The following is a 21841-nucleotide window of genomic DNA, read 5'->3' as shown; positions in this document are numbered from 1 at the left end:
TGTAGAGTGGGAGATGACCAGTCGAATAAACAAAAATCCAGCGGTCAAGATTACGACTGGGGGAAAGGGTAAGATTTTGTCTCCGGTGATTTCTTCTGTTTTTATTTTCTGTACTGGAATTTAGTTTTAACTTACAGGTTGCAGAAAGATATGAAGTCGATATTTGCCTATTTGAACTATCAATTTATCAGCTTCCTTCAGAACTCAGAAGCATTGAAATTTGCCATGTGACAGTGATTGTATGGAGAATTTTGTATTCAATAGTATAAAATAAGGAACCGAATCCCCTGCCCCGGGTGCACGAAATTTCTGCCCCCAGAATCACTGCGGGGTGTGACCAGTTACTGTTAAAGGGTTTAATTACTGTTACTGTTTTTAAATTTGGGCCCACCCGCAGTGACTCTGGAGGCAGACGATTCAGTCCCATAAAATAAAGGGGCATGATAATTGTCCCTCCACTCTCATCCTCCATTATTCTCCAATTTTATTTGTTCAATTTCGTCTACATTTTTCATAATCTATAAAAAATTTTGCGAATCTAAAACCACGAACGTCTTCTACGCAATTTTATATTTCAAATGAGATCCATAATGACATACTTTCGAGCTTGTCATCATGCAAGTATTTATACATCGTCATTTAAGTATTTATATCTAGTATTTTACACATATGACACTGCTGACATTTAAAAGTATTAATATCAAGTATTACAAGTATTTATACCTATGCACTGAAGTATTTATACCTATGTTGGTCAATTATTTTTGTTAAAGAAAGGTTGACGCAGGGACAATTGAGAAAAGTTGATGCGGAGATGTGGGGTCCACGATTGGGGATAAATACTTACAAGTATAGGTATAAATACTTGCACGGTGAGGTATAAATATTTGTGTGACGATGAGTCCGAAAGTATATCATCATGGATCTCATTTGAAAGATAAAATTGCGTATAATACGTTCGTGGTTTTAGATTCGCAAAATTCCTCATAGATCGTGAGAAATGTGGACGACATTGAAAAAAAAAACTAAAAACGTGTATGATTATTTTTTCCATGTAGTTTGAGTGGTTTCCTCATATAGTCATATCAAGTTAGATATGCAAGTATTAATATCTTAGTTTGCAAGTATTAATTTATTATTTTCCAAGTATTTATACCTATGAATTTAATTAAACTTGGAAGACCACAGTGTTTTGAATAAATTTAATTAAACTAGTTAATTAAGTTAGTTTATGGAAGTTAAACACGATTGGGGATAAATACTTACAGGTATAGATATAAATACTTGCACGATGATGTATAAATACTTGTGTGACGATGAGTCCGAAAGTATGTCATCATGGATCTCATTTGAAAGATAAAATTGCGTAGAATACGTTCGTGGTTTTAGATTCGCAAAATTTCACATAGATCGTGAGAAATGTGGACGACATTTGCAAAATTCCACATAAATGGAGGTTTAAAAGATGAGGGGATGATGGGGGGATGGGAGTGGGGGGATTCATATAATTATTCTAAAATAAAAGGATGGATCGTGAGCATTGTCTTAAATCCATAAAATATGAATCGTGATCCGTGCTTACAATCTTACTATATTGGTTAAAAACGAGATACTCTATATGTTTCCGTACATTTGAATTTTATAATTACTATGAATAAAAATATCTGGATTGTATGCATTTTATAATTTTTAGAGTTTACTTTTTTCATTTTGAATTTTCTTTCATAAATAACAAAAAATATTCCAAGAAAGGTTTAAAATAAATAAAAACCATGGAACTAATTGACATTAGAGTGCTCTGATTGTAATTTACTCTATATGTTTCCGTACACTTTGTTTGGATGGAGAGTACAGGAAGGGAGGGAATGAAAAGAAAATAAAACTTTTTATCGAATTGTGTTTGGTTGATAAATTATGTCGGAGGTGAAATGCTTAACTTTGTATCATTATAATCAATAGAATTGATTTGCCTCCCAATTTAGAGTGTAACGGATGTAAAGAAGTTTTGTTGCAAATATTTTTATAAAAAAAAACACCTAACTTTACATCTTGCTTATGTAATTCTCATACAAGTTTTTGTCACAATCCTACAACAGATACCAAATTTCTTATTAACTTTCTAAATTTTAATCAACTAAACAAGAAATAAAATAGAAAGAAAAGTAAAGTTTATTTTCCTTCATTAATCATTTAAACACGAAGAAGTTAAATATGTTAATTTTCCTTTCTATTCTATTTTATTTCTTTCTATTCTTCACCTTTTCTTTCTTTCCTCTACTCTCCATCCAAACATGGTGTAAGCGGCAATTATGTCGTTTTCCCTACAAACCAAGAAAATTGGATGCACGCTCTTCCCCTCACCAAATGCTTTGGGATATGAATTCCAACACGGGGGAGAGGCATTTTGGAAAAAAAAAATTAGAAGCCCGGGTAGCAGAATCAATAAATTAAATTAAATTCATGGAGTTAAATTGGAAACTTTCCGAAACATCGCACGAACGCATTCTCAAGATGCGCTTTTCTTCTAAAATTCAACCAAGTTACCTTTTAAATTTATATTATTCATATATGATATTTTTTTTTTATATAGAAATGCAGAGATAGTATAATTAGTGTCCATAAATAACCTTTTTATTTGAATGTCAAATTCACGTCCTTTTATACGTAAAATATTGCCTTTTGTTACTTGATTAAAAACTAATTATTATAATAAATATTTTATTATATTTATATCTATATTTTTTATGAAACATTGAAACTTTTTTTTATTATTTTGTTCATGTCTTGGGTTGGATATGATCCAATATTGTCAAAATTTATATATCTTCAACTAGGATTCTGATAACAATCTCCACAGTCTCAACTCTGGAAAAAACTCCACACAAACTGCCAAAAAAGTCATGGGGGGACCGCTCAATCATTAATACTCTGCAGAAACTGTTAGTATTTAACTTGAAGCATCAAAGTATTTATCTTGAATTTGCAAAGTATTAATCCCTATGCAATGATCTCTATTTATGATTGAATAAATAAATCTATCAATTGTCCCCGCACAATTTTTTTTTTAATTGTCCCCGCACAACTAGGGACCATTAAATAAACAATCCCCTCATAAATACTTGTCAGTTATCCCCGCACAATTTTTTTTTTTTGGATTGTCCCCGCACAACTGGAGACCATTAAATAAACAATTCCCTCACCCAATGATAAACACTTCTCATACATAATGACAAATATTTTATGTTACATGGATAAATACTTCACAGACATAGCTGCAACTTTTAGTAAAACATCAATGATAAATACTTCTCAAACATAATGATAAATATTTTATGCTACATGGATAAATACTTTATGTTACATGGATAAATACTTCTCAGACATAGCTGCAACTTTTAGTAAAACATCAATGATAAATACTTCTCAAGCATAATGATAAATATTTTATGTTACATGGATAAGTACTTTATGTTACATGGATAAATATTTCACAGACATAGCTGCAACTTTTAGTAAAACATCAATGATAAATACTTCTCAAGCATAATGATAAATACTTTATGTTATATGGATAAGTACTTTATGTTACATGCATAAATACTTTATGTTAGTGAGAATTGTTATTAAATGAAAGTATAATTAATGCATGGATTGTTATTTTAGGACAATATAATTAATGCGGGGATTGTTATTAGAGAACAGCATAATTAATGCAGGGATTGTTATTAAATGACAATCTAGTTTAATGCGGGGATAAATGAAAATTATTAGCGGAATAAATGGGGGGATAAAGGCTATTAAGGAAGCTAATATTGAGGAAAGAGAGTGCGGGGAAAAAGGGAGGACAGAGGTGAGGAGATTAGTATAATTATTCCTTCAACTAAACTTATGCAACAACTCATCAAACAAGTTATGGATTCAAAATTCGAATGGAAGAAATTATTTGTTATAATAATAAAGATTTTAAAAAAATATTGAATGGCTTTATCTCCAACATTCTCATTAAAAAAAATTCACAGACAACAACATAGTTGGTGATTTTTAAATATAATTAACTTTTATTGTAAAATAATATATACATTTTTTATTGTCCGCTTCTGATTTTTATTTTAAGATGCATTAGAATATTTTTTGAAAATATTGTATTATTTTCTTTTTAATGTAATGTACTGTTATTATCTTCATAAGTTTGCATCAGTGTTGTAAAAAAGATCTTCACGGCCAATTAAACGTCCGTTTAATTATTAACGGTGGCCAAACTGTTACGAATACACTAATCGGAGGTCTGTTTGCGGAATTTTCTAATTAATCGGCTGATTATTCCTGATTATTCTGTTTATTCCCGTTTATTCCAGTGAATTTTTATTTTCATATTTTTTTCTGTGACAGTGTGTGACAATAAATTTCATAAATTCTATATTGTAGTTTTATTTGTGCTTGGATATACATTCAATATTTTTTATATATGTTTTTTCATTATTTATTTTGAAATTGATTAATTCTTCTATTATTTATATAACATTTTTCTTACTTATTGATGTAATTTTTTCAATTAGTACGTTATATTCATATGTGAAATTAAGTTGTTATCATAAATTAAATTTAGTAATTTTATATTGAAATGCCTCATTTCTTTCAAATAATATTTTATTAATATTTGAAAAAACTTAATTCTTGTTTTTTTTTCATTAAATAAATGTGTACTTAAAGATGTAAAATGTGTATGTGTTGTTAAGAAGAAATAAAGGTAGTGTAATGTTATAATAATAGAATTAAGTTAAATTAAATTTATTTGGTAAGTTTGATGAGTTAAATAAATTATGTTTAATAAATTATGAATATATACATATGATTTTAACAAGGTTCTAAATAGCGATTATAGCGGCATAGCGGGGAGACCAAAAAAAAAAGCTATTGCGAATAGCGTAGCTATAGCGGAAGCTATCACACATAGCGATTTTCCCTTTTCAAACTTTATATTCTATATTTCTACTAATTATCAACATAATCAATATTAAAGAATTGATGTAACAACTAAATGACAACTAATTTAAGTTTATACTTTTTATCAATTACGCAAATAAGAAGGAAAAAAAAATCTAAAAAGTAACATTACTTAATAGTTTATACTTAATGATATTACATATTATAATAGACAAAGAGCAATTAATTTTATAAGGTAAATGAAGTCAATATACATATTTAAACATTTTATAATTATAATAATAATCAAAATCAGCTTTCAATTGAAACGAACGATAATAATTTTACAAATGAATACTATAAAAAGAGTAATCAAAATGAAGAATTAGTATTTGAATATTTCTCGATATAGAATGATAAAATAAATCACAAATACAAATAGAAGCATATAGTTTGGTTTAGTATACTTATCGTAGAATACCATGTAGCATTAGAAATAATAATAGAAGTACAGAAGTCCATATAAATTGCAAAAAAAAATCATGTAGCATAGCGATAGCTATAGCGGGTCTCATATAGCGGTAATAGCGGTCAGCTATTATAGCTATAGCGGTCGTAGCTGAGTTAGCGCAATTTTATCTCATAGCTTAGCGTTTATGGTCTGGAAGAGCTATAGCTAGCTATTTAGAACCCTGGATTTTAATGAAAATGATTATTTATCCGCATAATTCAGATTAATCAGTCGTACCGATTAATTGCTTGGCAGTATCTCATCCGTCCGACGACCACATACCGTTATTTACAATACTGATTTGTATTACTGCGACAATAATCAATCCTGAGTATAGTGATAAAAAATAATGATCTATTTATAAAAACTTGCAGATATAAAATTCAAATGAAAAAAAAATCTCTTGTGAATATTAACTATATAGTTAAGTAGCTTGACTTTGAAACTTTTACTCAAAAATGCATTATTTTCTTATGTTATGTTTGCTATTTTATGACTTTTATAACTTGGGTATTTTATTTATCTTTGAATCGTTCGGTTTATTTATTTTAAGACTGTTTATTTTATAAAGTAAAAACTTCAGTGCAAATAATAAAAATGGTTTTGGGCCGTGATAGACTATTGCGCCTCTTGTCTTGGAATTGAGGGTTGGAATAGACTATTCTGATTGTTATAATTGAACTTTTCACAAAATTGGTGCTACATAACTTTTTTTAAAAAATGCTATTAATAAAAAAAAATGGAAAGAAAAATATAAAGAATATTGTTAAACAAACGCTCACAGTTAAATTTCATACACATGCAATGATGCAATGGAGGTAAATTCGTCTTTAATAGATGTGATGTGATTATTACGTTGTGATTTTAGTTGTGTTGTGACTAAAATAATGAGTAATTACAGTACACAAATAATCATACCACATGAATTACGTTGTGACTTGTATAATTGTATTAGGTATCTAGAGACTTGTAAATTCATAACGTGATGTAACTACACGTGATTTTAGTCACATGTCGTGTTGTGACTAAAATGGTTAGTAGTCACAGCACGTGAATAGTCATACCACGTAAATCACGTTGTGATCAAACCTGTCATGATTGAATAATGTTAGTCACGTTTGATCACTTTTTTATCAGCATACGTAGATATCTGATTATTGAGTACAGTCAAAATATGAAATATATGTATGTCATATTCGGAGATTCATAACTGCCCCTGTAAATTTTCACTTTTTCAATCTGCATCTTCCAGTATCAACATTCACATGTTGACCCCACCCAACACACATGCTGCGATTTTGTTTTATTTTTATTTTTTTTCTCTAGATTCTTTCAATCTAGATTGTCCGATCAAGATTTAACGGTCTGTTCCGAATCGTGACTGGTGTTCTGTAACCTTTATGTGCCATGTTCCGTGTCGAACTTTTTCTTTTTTTCTCAAATTGCTGTGTTGTGTCGTGCCCTCTTTGCCGAGGACTGATTACAGCACACAAACAATCACGATAAATAATTGACATGTGTGTCGTGCTATTCTGTGACAGAGCCAATTTCGGTGTGCAATTTCTTTTCACTTTATCCACACTAGTCCACAGTGTGGATTTGGAGGTTTCATATAGGATTGTTCTCAATGAAAACCTCATGATTCATATATATTACATCAAATTATAATTATTGTTGCCGTGACTTCATTTACATTTAGTTTCTTCTACTATTCAAATAGTTTATTTTTAGGATGATAATACAATGCTTAACCTTGCGGCAGCATTGACAAATGAAGAGATCACTATCTTCCACATTGATCTTTGTGGAAACGGATACCTTTTTTAATTTGAGCAAAATTTACACTAATGATTCATCCTATTGACATGCATCTTGAATGTATACAATCATGGTAAGCAAATAGAATATGCTGTAAACTATTCACTAAACAGACAGGTGTGCAAATATTAATTTCCTCATTCATCAAAAAAGAAAATTCCTTGTGCAATTGCTGATTCCTTGCAATCAAAATATACACACGGCCAATAAATGTTGCATAAACTGAAAAATAAAATAGACTAATGTTAATTCCCGGCTTCTGTCAGAGTGTGCCACAGTCCCTGAAACTTCATTTCTTCCAAAGGTCGAAAAAATGGACCTTCATTTTTACTCGCTGTATAAAATTCTAGGCATAAAAGAACAACAGTATAGAATATGTAGAATTTCCAGTTGCTTTTTCAGCTGCAAGTCACTTGGACTGCTACGCTTTTTAGAGTACCGGGACAAGGGTCTCCACGAAAGGCCGCTGCGGTTACATTCACAGCACAAGATTGTTTGCCCACACAACTCTGTAACAGTAAGCATTTCGAGTTTTTAAAATATGTTAGCTTCCTTCAAATTATTAATTGAGTCCATCACTAGAACATTATTTATTTTTAAAATTAAACGATGACAAGGTTTAATTGTTGCTACATTCTGCAACAGATAAGCAAGAAATTATTTATGGGTTTTATTCTTAATTACAAAAAAAATTCTTACAATTTCTATGTAATGTTACCTGTTGGAAAGGATCATAAGATTTATGGGCATGACATGCTCCTTCAGAATAGCTACCGCACATGCCGCTTGGTGTGCCATAGCTTGCGAATTTAATTTCGGTAACTTTCTTTCCCAGATCACAGGATAACTGCACACTGGCTTGGGGGGTGTGATCAACATAAGCACAAACACTTCCAACACTTCTCTTGACCAGAGAAATGCTGGTCGGATCGCCTCCCCATTCTTCAAATACAACAATAAGGTTTCCAGTCGGCTTTAACCAGGATCGAGGCACATGGTACCTGATATAGATTTTTGTTCTTGTAACACTAGTGTCACTAACAGCAAACTTTAAGGTTATGTCTGAAATACCTGGTTTTTAACCATTGAAATTAATTGCCCTGAGTACGATGAGATTCAATTTTATTCCTGTGGATGTTTTAAAGGCTTAGTTGCAGAGATAAACAGGGCTAAATTTCAATTAAATTTGGCAAGTGAGGAAAATTGTCAGAACATCACCAGAAAGGGAAAACAAATTTTGACATACCATTTCTGAGACGAATCACCACATTGAGATTGACACACCTTTTCACTATAATTTCCTTTATAATTACAAGCTGTGCAGTCGCCAACAGCCTTATAAGCAGGCCAGTAGCGGCCGATGCTTTGTCCATTAATCCACATCTGACCTTTTCCCATGGAACTCATGTCCAAAGCCAATGGTTCATTGCCACCTGGTGCATTGAAGAGTGCCTTGTACCATGTCAGTGGTTGCTTCAGAGATGCTTTTCCCCATTGCACTGATGAGCTCCCGGCAAGAGTATAGAGACTTAATGCTTCTCCTTTCAGACCAATCTGCATTTATTACAACAAAATTTTGTTTGTTAAATCTCAGAGTCTAACGTAGTAAAATGGGGATTAATTCGGAAACTAGGCTAAATCTGGCACAAACCTGTAACGTCCACTTCTGAAATGTTAGATCACGTGATCCTTCATTAAGGCCGTCAAGTGTAACTGGACCAAGAATGCCGGCATTCCATGTCTCAAAATGCTCTCCAACATTCTATAAATTAGTTGAATAGGATTAGAGACTTCTAACCTGTAATTGTGTAGAGATGCAAGACTTGATAGTAAAATCACTTACCGGAAGTCCAACTGCAGCATTTAGAATGGAAATGGTATTACTACCCGCCCACATCTTCACTTGTCCCTTGAATGTCACTTTCGGATTGTCGATACTACCATATGCTGTCCCTAAAAGAACATATTCATATGATATCTCACTTCTAAATGATTTTTAAGATAATAACAGACAAATATTCTGTGCTAATTAAACCCCAAGAAAGTTTTAACTGACAAAACAGAAAACAAACCAGCTAATTGTCCATTAACAAAGACATCCATTGCATGGCCAGCTGACATTACACTCAAAGAAGGATTCTGCCCATTTGATAGAAATTTCTCATTCTGGTCAATATTTACACTATAACAACAAATAAAAAAAATATATAAGACAAGAAAATGGTCAGATAAGAATAGAGGTGAAAAAAGGACCATTTAATGAGATACTGGTACGGTACACTTACTATGTGGTGTACCAAAGATAATCAGTCTTATCTCTGGTCACATTAAGCTGCTCCATCAACATATTGCTTGTGAATGCTCCTTTATCTTTGGCATTTATATCTTCGGTGTGAGATTGCCATGTGAAACTTTCAACTGGATTCATCGTTATTTGCGATGTCTGGGCTGCCACCTGATTAAATTAATTGGGTTTAATGTTTAGTTTAAAAGGTCTTGCAAGCCTAAGAGAAACTGAAAGTGAACTTGACTATAACCTTGACAAAAATGGAGTATTTGAGAAATTTCCACAGAACATATGGATAATAGAGATTTTGAGGCAAATGCAAATTCAATTTGTCGGGGATCACACATGTAAATTGCAGAATAGAGACAGGATTTTATATTGAATAAATGAAGAAATTAGAACATACAAAAGGAAATAATAGCAAATTTAAATGGAAAAAATACAACTGACCCTGGCAGTGTTATAAACAACTGTTTTGCAATCAGGAAGTATGCTAATAGACCAAGGGGGTAGATCATATTGGATTCCATTAAATGTCACATTTAAATGAGCTGTCCAGTCAAAGTTCCCAAGAAAAGCTGCACAACCTGAAGTTGATTTAAATACAGAGGACTGTATAAAAGATGAAATAATCATACATTAGCCAATGGCAACAAAAACTTTATTACCGTCATACAATAAAAAAATTGAGATATTAATAGTGGTACCTGTAAATTATGGCCAAGTGATGTCACTACAGGGTCACCAGCTGCTACAATAGCAGGTTCGCATTGTTTTACAGCATGGTGCAAATCTTTCAAATGACCATATTTTGGCTGTCTTAACAAACCTATTAAAGTGAAAAAAGAAGTATCAAATGAGTATATAAAAGAACCTAAATTATGTAAAATATATATATTAATAGATGTTCTGTACCATATTCATCAATGGGGGCATCATAGTCATAGCTAGTTGCTATAAATGGACCGCCAGATGTCCTGCCAAAGTTTGTTCCTCCATGGTACTAATTAAACCAATGAGGAAAATAACCATTTAGTACTTGAACAAAGTAATGTTGAGCCTTTTAAGTTTCAAGGTCTAGATGATTTATTTATCAATTTTTTTTTTTTAAACCATGTAGTAGTTAACAAAGGATCCTCCTTTTTGAATAAAAGCGGCAACTGCAAATGCCATGTCCTGTGGTGGCCTGTGCGGTACTGGTAAGCCAAATGCAGTATACCTAAAATTTAACAAAATTGAAGATTAATATACATTTTCCATATAGAAGATAAAATTCTATATACAAATTAAAATAAAATAAAAATTACCAAGCAGTCCAGGCCTCAGTCCACATAGTAGGCTTGTTAGGCTTATTGGGAGAGAACCAATCACAGTAGAAACCATTACAAGTGTTGATCTGTTTCCAAAAATTACAACAAAAGAATTAGTTAACAAAATATCCCTGGATAACTAAATTTTACATGAATTCAAATAATAATAAACTACAGGAAATGGAAATTTACGTACCACCGGGTCTGGGGCATCATCTTCTTTGCACATAATCCATGGTACACCGGTATTGAGACCAACCGCCATGCTAGCGGCCCAAGAGGCATATGCCTTGGCTGGTGCACCCTGATCCCATTCCAGCGGCCCAAATTCATTCTCTATCTGTACAATACACAAAATTTCTTAGAACTACAATTTTAATTACTGAGACTTCATAGGGCAATTTGGTCAATTTGAATATGTTGTTTCGATTACTTTCAAAATGAAAATCTTTGCCAAGATATACCTAAGACAAATTGCTTCCTTGTGCTTTTGTCCGTTGGATTCCTTATTTCTATATGTTATTATCTTTGTGTATGTTGTGTGTGATTTTAAGCAAATATAATTAGTGGATTAAGCAATGAATGTGACCTGGGACATAATTATCGGGCCACCTTGAGACTCGAACAAATTTTCAGCCTTCATCATGTCAACGATTTTTGTGGTGAAGGATTCCATTGCATCCTTTTATTAAAAAAAAAAAGTTCATGAATTCAGAAATATTAGAAATGCAAATATTAGATTATATGTTAAGAATATTCAATAGGTCAGATTGTAAAATGCTTGCCTTGAAAGGCTTGTTATCAGTTCTGAACGCGATACCAGGTACATACTTTAGCCAAACAGGAAACCCCCTGCAATCAAAATTTAATTTTAATCTTTCTTACAGAATCACATTAATTAACAACTTGAAATTTTACAATAACTAATCATAATGGCATATATAATTTTTTAATACAACAAAATTAGAAGAATAGCGAAATTTACCCGAAATTCCATTCAGCACAGATATAAGGCCCAATGCGGAGGTGCACATACAATCCGGCTTGTTTTACCAGCTTTATAAAGCCTACCAGATCAAACCTGTCCTGGAAATAATACTGCAACAACAGCCAAAAGATGATAATTAAAAGAAGCGCCAATCCTATACTTTGAAAACGGCTCAGAAATTAATTTTAGTACCTGGCCAGGAGATGGCTCATGCATATTCCAAAAGACATAAGTCTGAATCACATCCAAGCCGCCATCTTTCGCCTTTTGTATCAAATCTGGCCACATCTTTACAATAACACATGCATCAAACAAAATGAAATCAGTAAAACATCAACAGAAAAAAGGCAAATAAAAATCAGACCAATGAATCCACATCGATACCTCGGGTGTACTTCTGGGGTAGTGAATTGATCCAGAGAACAAAATTCTTCGTTGTCCATTTATCACTATTGCTTTGTGGTCATACGTCACTTTTGATGCAACCGTGCCAAGCTGCAAGGCCACTAATAAGGCCACCAACAAACTGATCACCATTGCCGGGAGCCTCCTCCTTCCTCTTCCATCACAACCATTTGCAACGCGTGCATCTTTCCTTGAGCTCATAAAAATATTAATGAAAAAAGAACAACAACTTTTTCTGTTTTTCCTCGCTTCTAATTACCTACACTCAATATTTTTATTCGTAAATACAGATTTTTTTTTTCTTTTTTGCGTTGCTGTGTTCCTCTTTTTAGTAGTAAATGACAAACAAACCGTTAGTTTTTTTTTTTTTTTTTTCCTTTTATTTATGGATATAGAGATAGGTAAACAGATATATATATAGAGAGAGAGAGAGAGAGAGAGGGAGAGGGGAGAAGGGAGAAGGGAAGGTTCAATAGTCAATATATAGAGTGCTTGACTGCTTGAGTTATCCGATCGCGCGTTGTACTCGGGGGATTTAAAGGTGGCGTTTTGATGAAAAGTTTGCAAAAATCTCAGACGTTCAATTTGTGCTGTACGGATTTATAACGCGGAATATGGATAGGAATTCCAATAAAATACACGGCGGGGAAATGTGAAGGGGCGATTTTAGAGAGAGGATCTGAGATTCTTTATGGACTTTTCTCAGATGTATGTTTATGTGGAGTGATGCCCCTGACAATGAATTCCTAATTGGTCTAAAATGTTTTTTTTTAATATAAATTTGGAAGGTCCTTTTTGTGGGCCCACCTCTGTCAGCGGTGTAAGCAATTCAAGCAAGGGTGGCAACGAATCAAACCGAATCGAACTTATTCTAATTTGAGTTTGAATAAGATTCGAATCGAACTGAGTTTGATTTGTTTTGAATCGAACTAATTTCGAATCAAATTAATTATGAACTACACATTTTTCGAATCAAAGTCAATCGAATTATGAACTACAATTTTTTTTTTGTGCAGTCCTAGTTATATCGGTAGTTTATGCATTAGTTTTCTTCTCGCGGAACAAAATCCAAACGGTTTCTTTTTACCTTTTACGAATTCACACTTGGATAATCGATCAGTTCAAGATTTTCTTACCTTTTATGCTGTTAGATTGATTAAAATCACGACATGGACCTCAACGAAAAAATCAAGATTGGCCTGAAGATGGTTTGTCTCTAAAAAAAAGTTTTCTTATTTTCAGAGCTATTGTTGCAAATTAAAATATGATTTAGCTTTTTCAAGTTGTGAATATTTCTTACTTATATACTTTTTGAGCTATTGTTGTAAAGAAAAGGGACACATTTAATTTGACAATTATTTATATTGATTATTATGAAAATCATAAAAATTAATAAAGCTAAAATTGAATTCTATATAGCACAAAATTTATGTTAATATAAACGATAAAATTTGGTGCATGTTTTAAAGTTAATGATAAAGTTATCTGAACTTTCGATGGGTTTAAAAAAAATCAATGTGAGTTTAATACAACATATGAGACAAATATTTCTACACAAGTAACACTCATCATCTACATACGGTTGAATTAATGAGCATTAATATCTAGGGGTGAGTAAATCGCTCATAACTCGTGAGCCGCTCATAACTCGCTCATTAAAAGCTCATCTAAACTCGCTCATTTATCCGCTCATTTAAACTCGCTCATTAACAACTCGCTCATTTATTTAATGAGCGAGCATGAGCATGACCCAACTCGCTCATAACTCGCTCATTAAGAATTTGCCACACCTAATCCCTGCCACATTTAATCCTATGTAATTCTGTATAACATCAACCTTGCCTCATTAAAATTGATAGATAGTGAGCATAGTTTCATATTTAATTATGTGTAATATAATGAGTACAATGTAACATTTAATCCTGTATAATATACTAATATTCATAGTTTCATATTTTTTTTTTTTGTAAATCGGCAGAATCAAAACCTCCGCCAAAAGCCCAAAACAAGTAATAGTCATAACAACTCACTCATTTAAATGAATTATAACAATTTGTTGGATTTTATTACGATGACTTTTAACAAATTTTGTTATGCGTGGGCACACTATATAATTTTGTTATGAGTCATAAGTCATAACTCGTGAGCCGCTCATAACTCGCTCATTAAAAGCTCGCTCATTTACAACTCGCTCATTTATCCGCTCATTTAAACTCGCTCATTAACAACTCGCTCATTTACTTAATGAGCGAGCATGAGCATACCCTAACTCGCTCATGCTCGCTCATTAATCACCCCTATTAATATCTCACTCTGTAACGAAACGGACATCAAGCAATTATAGCACAATTAATTTAGTATCGCTAATAGTATCAATTAATTTTATATCGCAAACAGTATCAATTAATTGATGTTATCAATGATTTAATATTGCAAATAGTAACAACTAATTTAATATCACAATTTTGCTTATCACGATGAGAAAAAGAGAGAGAGAGGGGGAAAAAAAGTACTAGAAATTGATTTTAGGTGCATGACAGCATGAGCTTTGACCCCTTTAATTACTTTGTTGGTTTTTGGTAGTGTTTTATTTCATATCTTAGGTTCGGTGAAGACTAAAGAGTTAACAACTAAAGTAGCCCAGCTTTGGTTTCAATTTCCTCAGAGTAGGTCATGGTTCGTTAATTTTATTTGATATGGACTTGAAGTTCGACTTTTGTGCAAACTTCAACTTATTGATTAACTAATTCCCTATCAACATCATAGTTTGGTAATTAGTAACGAAGCCATGTTGTACATGCACCAAATATGCATGTAAACTAAATATATGTACCTTTTGTCCACATAAGGTCTAACAACTTTGTGCGGATGCAGCGAAGGTTATAATTAAGGAAACGGAGTAGGTCCGATGGGCATTGGACCTATTTTGGTTCCAACGGGTTCACTTACTGTCGGATTGGCTTTAGGATTCATGCCAAAACTTTCGTGTTTGCTTTAATATTCGTGCGCACAAATTCTAAAGTAAATTAGACGGTATATCTGCCCATCAGAACCAAACTAGGTCCGATGGATATCGGACCTACACCTTTCTCTATAATTAATTATGACTCCAAAGAACAGCCCACCTTTTCAAATTTTATTATTACCAAATAATGTTAGGCATGAAGTTTTTTTTTTTTTTTGGCAAGAAACCTGGTGGCATTTCATTAAAACAAAACGTTTAGCTTACAAGATAGATTACAAAATACCAGTATCATGTCTCTGCGTTGCAACAGTTATATATTATAAGATTGAATAGAATATAAATAGATCTTTTTGTTTGACATTCACACAAAATTAAAAAAAAAATATTTAAATAAAAATAAAAGATACAAATGAAAAAAATAAAAATTCAAATAATAAATAACAATAAAAGAAATAACAACAAATGAAAAAAAAACAAATATAATAAGAATTTTCTTTTTGAAGTACCATTGCGATTTAATATATAATTTTCTCTACAAAGCAAGACAGATCATTAAACGATTTAGAGAAGAAATAATATGTAAAGAAACAAAATTGGGAAAGACATGATTAAATAATTCAAATAAGAATTTTATCTACATATATATTCTTGAAGAAAATTATTTTAACAATGAAAATTTCTTTACAGATTATTTCTCTACATGAAAGTTTTAGATATTCTTCATTTTCTCTCTAGCTCGAAAATATATTATTGTTTCCATCAGCACAAGATCTGATATTCATCTATTCACAAAGATATAGTAGTCCTAAATAAAATTCAGAAAGATATTATTGTTTTTATTTTCATTGTCAAAACTATAGAGGAAGAAGAAAAATGAAATAGAGAAAACAGAAAAATAAGGAAATAATTTAATTGCAAGAATTATAGATAGCTGTAAGAAGAAAAAATGAAACGGATAGCTAAGGATTCATTTAATTTTAATTGTGACAAATCATGTAGCAGTATCTGTGGCGAGTATGTTTTTAACTAAATTTAGACTTCTGCACATAAAATAGATGTATTTAATCAAAAGAAAACATATTATGTGATTGGAGGGCTGATATTCAATTCTAAAATCCATCTTTCAATCTTAGCCGTTAACAAATTAGAACAACTACATGTATAATATAAGAATGGAGATAACGAGCCGAGTTAGCTCGAGTTATGGATACAGCCCTAGCAGTACATAATAATATAGCATCAAAGCGCAGTGCGCAAATCATGTCACTCGTGTTGCAGGAGAGGACAAGTGTATAACCAACATATTATACAAGTTGTTGCAAGGTGTTGGATTTATTGAATGGTATGCCCGTTATGGAAAACCTGAATCCAAAACTGTGACCCGTTATGAAGAGGTGCTGAACCTTTATGAAGAGGTGCAGACCCTTTATGAATGAATTCATTGATTTTATATAAACCATCCATATATATCTCTCTCATTTAATCAGAAGAAAAACGTATGAATAATGACTGCCAAAAATAGAGAGAAAAGATAGAGAGCACCAAGAAGCACTCTGTTAATACTTGAAGGTCTTAGGTCGTGAAAAATGCAGGGCTTCTGGCTTTGGCTTGTGATTCCTTGCAGAACCAGTGATACTGCTACACTTGCAAGATCCGTTTCCGCACGAAGATTAATGGAATAATTTGTAAGTTCTATCCATTAATTAACACAAGGAGATGGGCAATTGGGCCCCTCTACTGATATGGCCTATGGGTATATGATCGAAAGCGTGAAATGGTTGTCAAATTTGCATAATCTCGACATTGACTCTCCGTGTGAACGAAATTATTTATCTGACAATCAATCCTTAAAATTGAGTAGGCGACCTTCTCCTTTTTTAAAATAACATAAAGATTCTTTTTTTGTTGTTGTTTAATATAAGATAGAGGTTAGTTAGCGTTTAGCCACATATATGGATGTGGAGAATACGGCGTCTATACATGGCAGTGTTGTAAATAACTGTATGCGATACATGGCAGTGTTGTAAATAACTGTATGCGGTAGTCGGACGGACAGGATACTGCCAAGCGATTAATCGAGAATAATCAGAAATAATCGGTCATAATTGGAAATAATCGGCTGACTAATTAGAAAAATCTATGACGGTTTGATCACCACTAACAACTAATCGATCAATTAATCAGCCTAAACGAACTTTTTTTTACAACACTGATACATAGTGCTATTTCATTGATCACATGGGTTTATTTTATCTACATTCTTAGCTCTTCACAATTTTGATTTCTAGTGACATTTACAAACATTGCAAAAATAGATAAGCCCATTAAGAACCTCAGATCCAAATTCGTTGCTGTTTTCTTTTATTGGGTCTTTTTGTGTTCATTTGACTTCTCTTCACAGCCTATGATGCTTCGCTGGTTGGGCCATTAATTAGGTCTTTTAATGGACAAAACAGCCCAGCTGAATAGATTGTCAGCACTGTCTTGCTTTTCCTATTGTCACCTGTGGTTCTACATAAGGCGGTACAAAAAGTTCGTAGTTCGTGATTCGATTTGAGTTTGATTCGGAAAAAATTTGCAATTAATTCAATTTGAAATTAGTTCAATCTGAATCAAATCAAACCAGTTCGGTTCGAATTTTATTTAAAATCAAACTCAAACTGAATATAATTCGTTCGAAATTGATTTGTGAACTATTTAGGTTCAAATCTCAAATAATGCAACTAATGGATTCAACTATCAATCTTTAATAACACAGGAACCAAACTTATATCAGAGCTCAAAATTATTCATACAATGGTAACTTATAATAGAAAAAGGTTTCACCAGCATAACAAATTAACAATAGAATAAGTTCCATTTTATCAGGTTCATGCTGTGATTTTAATCAATCCAGCAGCGTAAAAGGTAAGAGAATCTTGAGTTAGCCCATAATCTATCAGTGTGAATTCGTGAAAGGTAAAAGGAAACAGTGTGAATTTTGTTCTGGGAGAAGAAAACTAATGCATAAACTACTGGTATAATTAGGGCTGTCAAAAAGAATTGTAGTTCGTAATTCGATTGACTTCATTTCGAAGAATTTGTAGTTCACAATTAATTTGATTCGAAATTAGTTCAATTTGAAACAAATCAAACGAGTTCGGTTCGAATTTATTCAAACTCAAATTCAAACTAGAGTAAGTTCGATTTGGTTTGATTTGTTTGCAGCCCTAGTTCCACAGGTTATATGTATTTGTTATTTTTTAATAAAGAATAAAATAAAAAATTATAAATCTAATATGTTTTAGTTAAAATAATTGAGTAAATTTGTAAGTTTTAGAATTTTAAAAAATAAATAATTGAGGCAAAGGCTTCTGTGGACATAAGGACCTATTTGTAAAATGAACATATTTTTATTTTCAAAGTTCAAAAAGTCGATCCGAACCGTTCATCTTGTTCTCCATATTAATATGTGCTTGGAGACCAAATTTTATATTTTTCTGAATTTTTTTACTATTTATTAAGATGGGTACAAAATTCAATGGTCTGAATTTGATATTTTTTGTACCCATCTTAATAAATAGTAAAAAAATTGAGAAAAATGTAAAATTTGGTTTCCAAGCACATATTAATATGGAGAAGAAGATGAACGGTTCGGATCGACTTTTTGAACTTTGAAAATAAAAATATGTTCATTTTACAAATAGGTCCTTATGTCCATAGAAGCATCACTCAATAATTGATTGTAATATTATGAAGTTTAGAAGGAGGAATACGTAATTTCGAAATTTGTAGGAATATATGTTAAATTCCTCCTCGATTTTTATCCTATTCGAAAACATCTCTTTCTTCCTCTTTTCCACATTTTAAAGTTATTGGAGAAAAGCTGAGATCTTTTGCTCTCGCCCGAAAGTGGAAGCATCGAGTGTTTATCATCTAAAAATGGATTCCTCGAGTGAGTTTTCACCTCTTAATAGCCAGTTAATCGCTAGATCTTCATATTTGTTCTATGAACCAATCGATTGTCGTTTGCTTTCGTTTTTCTGAACTGGAACTTAGCTCGGCTTAAGGGTACTGATTCCTGCTAATATAATTAAACTGGAATACTGAAATTGTAATCACCAATTTAGCATTTTAACTGAGAAGATCTGAACAAATTTTGCTATTGAAATTGTCACGGATGCATCCTTTCTCAATACCAACGAGTTATTTTGTTCTTCCCTGTGAAATGAAACAGACATATCAGAAGAAAGGCTTGAAATAACAAACAAACATGGAGAGAAGCTTGTTGGCGTGTTGCACAATACTGGTTCTAAGGGGGTTGTGATCCTTTCTCATGGTTTCAGGTCTAATAAGGTACTGAGTACTGACTAATGGAATTTGCTTAAACTAGGGTTAATTTTTTTTGGTTTATATGCATTTTTGGTGGCATCGTCATTATAGTGCTTGTTATAATACTTGGTCTTGACGAACAAAATTTCCCATTTACCCCACTAATAAATATGGAAAATATTGTATTTACTTGTAGACCATGAAGAGGAATCCATTGCCCATGGTCGTGGTGCCAAATCAGTGCTAATAAAATTAAATCTCAAATAACTATTTTTGAAATTGTTCAATGAGGAGGGTTTTAATGCCACAAATTTTAAGACTAGTTGCAGGAACTGCATTTTTCAAATATAAATCTCAAATAGTACTTCTAGTTGCAGGGATTACATTTGCATTTATGGCTCTTCTATTCTTAGAAATGCTGTACCTCTCTCTCTCTCTCTTATTTTGTTTTGTATAATTTTTTTGTTTTTCTACTTTTAGGATGATGTTATAATGCTCAACCTTGCAGCAGCAATTACTAAGAAAGGAATTAGTACCTTTCGTTTTGACTTTGCTGGAAATGGGTAAATTTCAATTTTTTATAAAGTAATCACACTTATGCTTACCATAAAACGAGGGTGTTTTCAAAAATAACTTTCTTTCATTATTTATGCTTTTTAGAGAAAGCGAGGGACAATTTGAGTTTGGCAACTACAGGAGAGAAGCTGATGATTTGCATTCTGTTGTGTCAGATATTTCTCAGAAAAATCATGATGTAATTGCAATTGTTGGTCACAGCAAAGGTTTATATTTAGTATTTGAATAAGTTTGTTCTTGATTCATCATTTTATTATGATTTTGATTGGATCAAGCTTTGCTTTCTAGGTGGAGATGTTGTGCTTCTTTATGCATCCACGTATGATGATGTCAAAATGGTTCTCAATTTGTCAGGTAGGTTTGACTTGAGAGTTGGTATCAAAGAAAGATTTGGAGAGGAGTTACTGCAAAAAATTGAGAAGGATGGATTTATTGATGTGGAGGACACAAAAGGTAATAATATAATGTTGGTCATGTATTGTACGGGTGCATACAAATAAGTATTTGAATGTTATTTCTTGAGCATTAAACATTATATTTTTGACAAGAAGACATGACATATTGCTCGTCAGAATTTGTACCATACCAGTAATGCTTACCAGTACCAGCACTAAGTAAATCACATTTCACATTCAGTAGGTTGTACTCGAATTTTTTCTTTGATATGACAAATAAAACCTTCCATGCTGATCCAAAAGTTTGCATTTTAGTGTTACATATTCTTCTTTTCTTTTAATTTTTCTCAAATACAGGAACATACCGAATAACTAGAGATAGCTTAATGGATAGGCTAAATATCAATATGCTAGAGGAAGTTAAAAAAATTCAAGAAGAATGCAGGTCTGTCATATTATCTAAACCTTTTCTTTTATCTAAAAAGAGCATCATATTACAAACAGATTACATGCAATATTTTCTGTCGTATTGTATTCTTGCTGTTTACTAAAGACCCTCTCAATTGCCTCAAATTCCGCTTCATCTCATTATTTTATGTCTTCTGTTTCTTTTGTATAAATGAGCTAGGGTTCTAACGGTTCATGGAACAGAAGATGAAACTATACCTGTACAGGATGCTTATGAATTCGCAAAAATTATTGCTAATCACAAGCTGCATATTATAAATGGAGCCAACCATTGCTATACTTCCCACCAAGCCGAGCTGGCTTCAGCTGTCGTTGATTTCATAACCTCTTTCTAGGTACTATTGAAGCGGACAGTATTATGGATTCCTTTATGACCACAAAATAAAAATTGAAATGCCAAAGTTTTTTATATGATTCAATGGAACATAGTTAAAGTCGGTGCTTAGAAGCTAGAACAAGGCCAATATGAATATTAATGTAACATTATATAGCATTAGGAGATAATTAAAAAGAAGAAAAGTAAATTATAACAATTAGACAATTCTTACTCTGGTTGCAGGTGGAAGATGAGACTGCTTTACAAAATATATGTTGCCTAATAAGGTTTGTATTTGAGAGCCATTGTAGTGTCTCTGCTTGTATTAATACCATATGTGCTCTATTGTACCTATTGTGGTTAATGTAGCTCAATAGTTTATGTATGTGTAACAGAATTTGGGACGAGATTCAAACAAGTAATAAAAATCTTTTTTTTTTTTTTTGGTTAAAATATTGATTTAAAGAGTTACAAGCTAGGATATTAGACAATGAGTGTCTGTGAAAACATTCATCTATAAAACAAATAAAAAATATCATTGCTTGATTGTAATGATAAGAGTCTAGTG

At 32.1% G+C, this 21841-nt stretch overlaps 2 protein-coding genes across 2 annotated transcripts; one reads left to right on the top strand and one right to left on the bottom strand.

Annotated features, from left to right (window-relative positions):
* Positions 1-7646: 7646 nt before the first annotated feature.
* LOC144562601 (beta-galactosidase 2-like) lies at positions 7647-12570 on the bottom strand. Its single transcript, XM_078311800.1, has 18 exons — positions 12222-12570; positions 12030-12125; positions 11835-11947; positions 11635-11701; positions 11439-11531; positions 11046-11189; positions 10847-10935; positions 10653-10758; positions 10455-10542; positions 10247-10368; positions 9990-10151; positions 9538-9707; positions 9325-9434; positions 9096-9205; positions 8904-9014; positions 8499-8806; positions 7971-8253; positions 7647-7761 (listed from the first exon to the last, which is right to left on the bottom strand). Exons 1-18 carry the CDS (start codon positions 12441-12443, stop codon positions 7651-7653), a joined length of 2505 nt encoding a protein of 834 aa, XP_078167926.1. The 5' UTR covers positions 12444-12570; the 3' UTR covers positions 7647-7650.
* Positions 12571-19011: 6441 nt separating this feature from the next.
* LOC144562606 (uncharacterized) lies at positions 19012-21716 on the top strand. The gene is made up of 8 exons (XM_078311808.1): positions 19012-19141; positions 19424-19542; positions 19999-20081; positions 20179-20300; positions 20383-20547; positions 20847-20934; positions 21118-21292; positions 21517-21716. Exons 1-7 carry the CDS (start codon positions 19129-19131, stop codon positions 21290-21292), a joined length of 765 nt encoding a protein of 254 aa, XP_078167934.1. The 5' UTR covers positions 19012-19128; the 3' UTR covers positions 21517-21716.
* Positions 21717-21841: the final 125 nt, after the last annotated feature.

Source organism: Carex rostrata, chromosome 12 (genome assembly GCF_964058835.1).
Source record: "Carex rostrata chromosome 12, lpCarRost1.2, whole genome shotgun sequence".
Classification (NCBI taxonomy): Eukaryota; Viridiplantae; Streptophyta; class Magnoliopsida; order Poales; family Cyperaceae; genus Carex; species Carex rostrata.
Note: the sequence above shows the minus strand (reverse complement) of the source record. Positions and strands in the feature narration are given on the sequence as shown.

Coding starts and splice junctions, on each gene's coding strand:
- LOC144562601 (XM_078311800.1), bottom strand. CDS start 12,443: ATGAGCTCAAGGAAAGATGCACGCGTTGCAAATGGTTGTGATGGAAGA. Junction 11,190..11,438: donor GCCCGATAATTATGTCCCAG/GTCACATTCATT, acceptor TGTATTGTACAG/ATAGAGAATGAATTTGGGCC. Junction 10,759..10,846: donor ACTGAGGCCTGGACTGCTTG/GTAATTTTTATT, acceptor GTTAAATTTTAG/GTATACTGCATTTGGCTTAC.
- LOC144562606 (XM_078311808.1), top strand. Junction 20,301..20,382: donor AATTGTTGGTCACAGCAAAG/GTTTATATTTAG, acceptor TTTGCTTTCTAG/GTGGAGATGTTGTGCTTCTT. Junction 20,935..21,117: donor AAAATTCAAGAAGAATGCAG/GTCTGTCATATT, acceptor TAAATGAGCTAG/GGTTCTAACGGTTCATGGAA.